At 35.5% G+C, this 8500-nt stretch overlaps 1 gene segment (V, D, J or C); it reads left to right on the top strand.

Annotated features, from left to right (window-relative positions):
* Positions 1-3920: 3920 nt before the first annotated feature.
* On the top strand, positions 3921-6815 carry LOC120519967 (the record flags this gene model as incomplete). The annotated part of the segment is given in 4 exon segments: positions 3921-3965; positions 4125-4232; positions 4455-4823; positions 6727-6815. Coding segments are annotated over 4 exon segments (611 nt in total), but the record flags the coding sequence as incomplete, so codon positions are not given.
* Between the last annotated feature and the right edge of the window lie 1685 nt (positions 6816-8500).

Here is an 8500-nt window from a genome sequence, read left to right as displayed (position 1 = left end):
ACTCCATACCATATACAGTGGTGTGAAAAACTATTTGCCCCCTTCCTGATTTCTTATTCTTTTGCATGTTTGTCACACAAAATGTTTCTGATCATCAAACACATTTAACCATTAGTCAAATATAACACAAGTAAACACAAAATGCAGTTTTTAAATGATGGTTTTATTATTTAGGAGAAAAAAATCTAAACCTACATGACCCTGTGTGAAAAGTAATTGCCCCTTGTTAAAAATAACCTAACTGTGGTGTATCACACCTGAGTTCAATTTCCGTAGCCACCCCAGGCCTGATTACTGCCACACCTGTTTCAATCAAGAAATCACTTAAATAGGAGCTGCCTGACACAGAGAAGAAAATTAAAAGCACCTCAAAAGCTAGACATCATGCCAAGATCCAAAGAAATTCAGGAACAAATGAGAACAGAAGTAATTGAGATCTATCAGTCTGGTAAAGGTTAGAAAGCCATTTCTAAAGCTTTGGGACTCCAGCGAACCACAGTGAGAGCCATTATCCACAAATGGCAAAAACATGGAACAGTGGTGAACCTTCCCAGGAGTGGCCGGCCGACCAAAATTACCCCAAAAGTGCAGAGACGACTCATCCGAGAGGTCACAAAAGACCCCAGGACAATGTCTAAAGAACTGCAGGCCTCACTTGCCTCAATTAAGGTCAGTGTTCACGACCATAAGAAAGAGACTGGGCAAAAACGGCCTGCATGGCAGATTTCCAAGACTCAAACCACTATTAAGCAAAAGAACATTAGGGCTCGTCTCAATTTTACTAAGAAACATCTCAATGATTGCCAAGACTTTTGGGAAAATACCTTGTGGACTGATGAGAAAAAAGCTGAACTTTTTGGAAGGCAAATGTCCCGTTACATCTGGCATAAAAGGAACACAGCATTTCAGAAAAGAACATCATACCAACAGTAAAATATGGTGGTGGTAGTGTAATGGTCTGGGGTTGTTTTGCTGCTTCAGGACCTGGAAGGCTTGCTGTGATAGATGGAACCATGAATTCTACTGTCTACCAAAAATCCTGAAGGAGAATGTCCGGCCATCTGTTCGTCAACTCAAGCTGAAGTGATCTTGGGTGCTGCAACAGGACAATGACCCAAAACACACCAGCAAATCCACCTCTGAATGGTTGAAGAAAAACAAAATTAAGACTTTGGAGTGGCCTAGTCAAAGTCCTGACCTGAATCCAATTGAGATGCTATGGCATGACCTTAAAAAGGCGGTTCATGCTAGAAAACCCTCAAATAAAGCTGAATTACAACAATTCTGCAAAGATGAGTGGGCCAAAATTCCTCCAGAGTGCTGTAAAAGACTCATTGCAAGTTATCGCAAATGCTTGATTGCAGTTATTGCTGCTAAGGGTGGCCCAACCAGTTATTAGGTTCAGGGGGCAATTACTTTTTCACACAGGGCCATGTAGGTTTGGATTTTTTCTCCCTAAATAATAAAAACATCATTTAAAAACTGCATTTTGTGTTTACTTGTATTATATTTGACTAATGGTTAAATGTATTTGATGATCAGAAACATTTTGTGTGACAAACATGCAAAAGAATAAGAAATCAGGAAGGGGCAAATAGTTTTCACACCACTGTAGTTTAAGCCTTCCGAAAAGCCACTAACTCTAAATGAAATATTATCACATACTCCGTCTCCTGGTAGTAAGGAGATGTTTCAGGACACGTTTATTGCTTCAGGAATTGTAAAATCAAATCAATATGATTCTAGAATTTGCATATAGAGATCCACTAAGTACACCTAGGAATAACTTTAGAGATGTTTTCTGTGAGTCTGACATATGGAAAGGATCTATACAGACCTGGCAGATGTAGGACAGGGATCTGCAGTGTGTAGCTGCGACTTGTTGGAACTTCATCCAAACCAGTTGCACTGTTAGTGAGCCACTCTTACTCTTAATTGATTTCTTAATTTTATTACGTGATTTTTACTGCTTTTCATTCTGTATTCAGAAGGTCACAACAGTACATCTTTAAGAATTTCTACCCCATTTTGACTATTTGCCAGAGGTTAAAATACTTAAAAATCTTTCTTGCAACTTTCTGACTTTGAAAAGAATGAGTTATTTTGCAAAACTCTTTCTATGTGCCTAATATTTAAAAAAAATATTTTGCTTATACTTATTTTTTATGTTCTTATTTATTTTATTCATGGGTGTTTTTATATTAAAATAAACACCACTGTATAGAATATATGGTGGCACTGTTACATTTATTATAGTTGTGGAGTGAGGTCAGGAATACCCTCTCCTGTTAAAATAAGAAACAGGACAGGGAAAAGCGCAGTGAGCACTGAAACAAAAAGTGAATTCCTAATAAGATAACTGTCCTAAAATTTAATAATCGAGTAGAAGCTTTGATATAAAAAGGTTCTATGAATTATTGCCACAGCTTCCTCTAAGGAGGATCTTTTTTTACGAGTTTCATTGTTTCTGTATGGTGAATAACAACTGTTGTTGCACTAATTCATTTTAAAATGATAACATTACATTATATCTCCCTCAGGTTAAAGGTTTTTCTGTTTTCAACTTCACACTTCTATGAGTTTATTTAAATGCACCTGGTCCAACCACATGCAGTTGCAGGGTCAGCCCCGACATAAATTTAGAAAGTGATTGCTTGTGTCACTCTAGACTTCATGCAAATCTTTCTCTATAATTTCCATATATTTGCATATTGATTTAGTTTAGAAGTGAAACTGAAATATGTTTTTAATTGATTTTATCACAATAGATTAATGCATGAAACAGAAATTATTATTAAACAGTCGGTGTGTTATTGCATAATTCCACTATTTCTATCTTGAAACTCAGGCTATATAAAAATTCTTCAACTTTTTATTTTTGAATGTATATTTAATTTATGTTATTTAGATGTTTTGAGGGGAAATTTAATCAAGTTACACATCTGATTAATATAAAATGTATTAGTGTTAAATGTAATATCAATACAATTATATTCTTTTCGCAACATTTATAATCATTTTTCAAAGTATATACCATTTTGCTTGATAAATATGCAGAGTTATCCTTTTTATTAAACTTCGTCTGAGATGGGTTGGCTCAGAGTCTTGTTCCTGCCTTGTGCCGATGCTTGCAGGGATAGGCCTCCGTGTTCACCTCGACCCAGTTCTGGCTAAGTGGGTTTAGGAAATGAATAGATGGACTATAATTTATGTGTTGTTGCTCGATCATTTTCAGTTAAGACACTCAGCCATCCATTTTCTGAACCATCGTAATCCATTATAGGGTACAGATAACACGAGCCTTTACCATAAAGCAGTACGTAAAAAACAACCTATAATGGCATGGCAGTCTAGTGAAGGACAGGCTGCTGAATAAATGTTTGTGCACAAACTTCGAACAAACATTTTACATCTGATTTATATGAATGTCATATTTGACATAATCTTGATAGCATTTAAATAAAACTATAATATAAACAATACTGATATTGTCTCAGTAGCTTTAGTCTTAGTTCAACAGCAAGAAAATAATGATTTCCTCCTATTATTTGAATGTTTACTTTTATAACAGATTTGTTAGAAATAACATTAGTTATCAATAACGTCACTCGCATGAATAAATATAAAATAGTAAAGAATCTATAATGCTAAAAATGACATCATTACATAAAGTATGGATTCTAAATTTCACTCTCACTGGATCAAATTAATGTGATTAACAATTCTGTGCAGCACTAAAAACAAAAAACGTTCTCTTCTTTAAAAAATTAAACTTATGGGAGCTGCCGTAATGCTTATACAGTGTATGGATTTTAAGGATAGGATTAAGAACATTACTCTGTTCTACTTTATTTGTAATTGGCATCAGTTATTAAACAGCATAGAGTCTTTTCTAAAGTTTTTTTTCTTTTTTAAATTAGAGTTTGATGTACAAAAATATGTGACACGTCGACTGTTGGCTGCAGGTGTGGTGCTGTTTTGAAAGAGAACTGCTAAGTGATTGGTAAACAATCTTTACTGAATGCGGATTGGCACATTAGATAAAACAAACTATGCAGTGACCAATGAAATTCATTTTTAACAAAGTTAATTTATGCATCGTAACAAAATTGCATTATTTAAAGCCGAAGACCAGTCGGTCATTTTACAGATTGATTTAGAAAAATTTGGATCACAGCATCTCATTCTCAACATGAATCTTTTACAGATCCTATGCACTATTTTTTTACTGGGTGAGTAAAAGATCATGAAATGTTTATTAAGATATTGCTAAACAGAGCATTTGGAAAAGCAAGTATTAGTACAAACAATTTTATATATATTATGCAGTAGTTCCATTAGAAATTAAATTATTTGTAAGCTAAATAAAAATGTTTAGTGATGTAAAACTACAGTAAGTGCAAATATATGTTTTTAAGCTCTTAAACTAATGTATTCTTTCATTCTTTCTTTAGGAGTTTCAGTAAATGCCGATCCTACAATCTTCTCTCAGTCTCCATCAGTTATTCCTGTGACTCCTGGACAGTCTGTCACCCTGGAATGTGCTGTGAAAAATGAAAATGTTTCGAGGGTGTCTATGCGCTGGATTCGCCAGTCACCTGGAAAGGCACCTGAAGGTGTCCTGAGATACATGGCTGACAACAAAATCTACAGAGCTCCTGCGATATCAGATCGATTTGTACCATCAAGAGATACAGTCAGGAGTTATTATCTTCTCACAATTAATAATGTCGAGGCAAATGATGACTCCAAATACTACTGCTTCATTTACTATACTGATGGAAATCAAGCATGGGGAGAAGGGACTCGAGTACAAGTTCTGAGTGAGTACACTTGATACAGTTCAAACTGACATATCCAGAGGAAAAGAAAACTTGTTTTTAAAAGTTTACAATACAGTGGCACTGTTTAAGTATCAATCCGCAAATTTAAATTACTTCATTAGTTTGCTTAATATGAATCATTTTTAATGAGTGTAGCAATGTTTCATAGCGTTCATAGAAAACCACTTGACTTGCTTTCTATCAAATTCATATCTAAGTGATGCTGCGAGTTCAATGTAAAAGAAGAATTCATTATTTTAAATATTTCAGGTGTTGAACATACAACACAGTTATCAGTGAAAGCAGACAGGAAAATGATAAGAGCAGAGTATTTAAAATAATACAACAAAATAATTTACAGTCACACAGAGACGTAAAGATTCACATTGAAAAACATCATTGACGTTCACAATTCAAAATCAATCTCAGCAAGTCTTTGTTCTTTATTAGTACATGAAATTTTTGAGCTTTTGCTACTATCTTGATAGCTCCTTCTTCAAAAATATTCACAGTACAAATTCAAATTTATATTATCCATTTCAACATGCTTCAAAACAGTCAATGCTTTCACAGACACATTTAATTCTATGTCCTCATAGAATTTATAGAAATTCAACAAACTTTTATTTGTTAAATACTGTAATCCTCATTACTTCCATCAATCCATTTATATTTTAAATGCACTTTATCTATTCCAGTGTTGTGAAGGTTTTTTGATAGCAACTTTTCCTTTAAAATACACGTAACACTAAATAAAAACTTCAACACATCCGATCCATGTTTAAACTAAACTGTTTGAGGTGGCTTAATAAAACTGTTAAAAACATGTCATTCTGCCAGAATTTATAGATTATGTAGGCTACATACATAGTCCATGCAGATTAATTAAATTCTGACTTCAGAGGGCAGGAGCTTATCCTAGCAGCACTGAGTGTAAGGCAGGAGAAGATTCTGGGCAAGGTGCCAGTTCATTTCAAAGCATTATGTGTTATTTTGTGGATGAAAAAGTTTGAACCTAAAAATATTTAAAAAAAAAAAAAGAGTGTTGTGTTTTAAGCTAAAATGTTGGGTTTCTACTGTGTGAACATGGATTATTGGGTTTCACGCATACAAATTGTAACATTATATAAACACAAAAGCAAAACTAAAATTGAAATAATGTACTGGAAGTACTGACATTTCATTCAGTTGGTTCTCTGAAGTTCTGTGCTGGAAAATGTGGTTTCAAAAGCTAGTTATTAGAGTTATAAAAATAAATAAAACATAATAAAAAAGCACTGAGTCATGTTTGTAACCACTTCTATTTTGAAAATATTAGGCTTTACATAAAAAAGCAACAAAATACATTGTACTAATTTATTACATGATAAGCAGTCCTGTACTCTATCTTGTTAAAATGAACTAAACTATTTTGTAGAATTCCTTAGGGAACTTAGGATGTTGTGTTTTCTGTAGAAAAGAAATACATCTAACTTTAACATTTTCTACTTAAGCCAAAACCATCCATCCATTATCCAACCCGTTGAATATGAACACAGGGTCACGGGGATCTGCTGGAGCCAACCCCAGCCAACACAGGGCACAAGGCAGGAACCAATCCCGGTACACCGCAGGACACACACACCCACACACCAAGCACACACTAGGGACAATTTAGAATCGCCAATCCACCTAACCTGCATGTCTTTGGACTGTGGGAGGAAACTGGAGCACCCAGAGGAAACCCACATGGGGAGAACATGCAAACTCCATGCAGGGAGGACCTAGGAAGCAAACCCGGGTCTCCTAAATGTGAGGCAGCAGCGCTACCACTGCGCCACTGTGCCGCCCAAACCCTAAACCGTTTAAACATAACTTTCAATACTATACATGACCTTATATTATATTTTATCTCTTCCACCAGGAAGTGACCTTCCTCGTCCGTCTGTTCAGGTTCTTCCTCCCCCACAAGAGCAGCTCAGCGGTTCAGGCCAAGTGACTCTCAGCTGCCTGGTGAGTGGCTTTTCCCGGGGTACATAGACATCCAGTGGAGTGTGGATGGTCAGCGAGTGACGGACAACATTCAGTCCAGCCCGGTGTCCTTGGACAGCAGTGGAAATTCCTACCTGGCTATTAGTTACCTGAAGCTGCCTGCTGCGGACTGGAAGAGCCATGCGAGATACTCCTGTGTGGCCACTCATGAGTCCAGTAAGGTCCCAGTCATTGGCTCCATTGCCCCTCAAGACTGCAAGCCTCTCTAAAGAAGATCTTTGCTTTAATTCTGTTCTTTCTTTGAAAGGAATGTTTTTGTTATATTTTTTATTAATTACAACAATTTCTGTGTCTTTAAAGCATCATTTTTGTGTGTTTGTTCTTTACGTTAGCTTAGGCTTGAAACTTACCACAAAGGTACTTCTCACCATAGGTCTGGTTTTTAAAATGTGATTTTCATTTTGCCACACCAATACTGGGGGTGGCTTGGCATCAGAGTGAGTGGAATGGAAAACTAGAGTACAATGCGTTCTTACAACACATAAGCAGTGGCACTCAGATGTAAGTGAGAATTTTCACTGCATTCTGTATATGTGACACTAGTGACCCTATAAACCTTGAAACACTATAATGTAATGGTAATCACTGTTACAGAGTTTGGGTTCCATTCCAGTCTATTATATTAAACCTCCCCCAGTGTTCTTGTAATGGTGTAAAACAACTCCAGGTTGGGTCATATTGTCACTAGCTATTTTTTTTCCCACTATTACTCCACCATCACAATCTGTTTAGCTTCCTTCTCTGTCATATTTGAAGGTATACTCTGCTGACCACTTTAATTGATCAAAACCTCACAGCATGATAGATTGAGATCACCAGTCTTCTTTACAATGTATTCAGAAAGTTTTTGGGTCCCTTCACTTTTAAAACATTTTGTTATGTTGCAGTTTTCTGCTAAATTCACTTTAATTCATTTTTCCCCACATTAAGTAATACTCAATATCATAGAGTTTCAAAATAAAAACAGGATTTTCGAAATTTTTGCAAATTTATTAAAAATGAAAAACTGAAGCATCTCCATGGTGTTTCTCCCATGACGTATCAGTTTGGCCAGGTGGTCAGCTCTAGGAAGAGTCATTGTTGTTGCAACCTTCTTCCTTTTAAGGATAATGAAAGCAGCTGTGCTCTTGGGATTCTTCAATATTGCAGGATTTTTCTGCAGCATTTCCCAGATCTCTGCCTTGGTCTCTAAATTCTGCAGACAGTTCCTTGGATCTCTTGGCTTGGTTTTTGCTCTGATACACATTGTCACCTGTTGGACCCCATATAGACAGGGGTGTGCCTTTCATATGTGCCTGAAATATGTTTAAAGTGTCATAGAAAAGGTCTGAATACATCAACATTATATTTCACTTTTTAAATTTTAAATAAATTCACAAAAATGCCTAAAATTCAAAATTTTTGCTTCGTCATTCTATATTGAGTGATGCTTGACGTGGGGAAAAAATATTTTAAAAATTTTAGTGTAAAATTGCAACATAGCAAAATGTGAAAAAAATGAATTAATTGCACATTAATAAAGTTGATTTGGTGTCTGTTTATATTTATATGTGTATAATTATACTGACAACACTGAAAATGATTTTATACTTAAGACGGAACATTAGATATCTACAAATGTTTTTTGTCTTGCCGTTTTATAAGCT

Source organism: Polypterus senegalus, unplaced genomic scaffold (assembly GCF_016835505.1).
Source record: "Polypterus senegalus isolate Bchr_013 unplaced genomic scaffold, ASM1683550v1 scaffold_456, whole genome shotgun sequence".
Classification (NCBI taxonomy): Eukaryota; Metazoa; Chordata; class Cladistia; order Polypteriformes; family Polypteridae; genus Polypterus; species Polypterus senegalus.
Note: the sequence above shows the minus strand (reverse complement) of the source record. Positions and strands in the feature narration are given on the sequence as shown.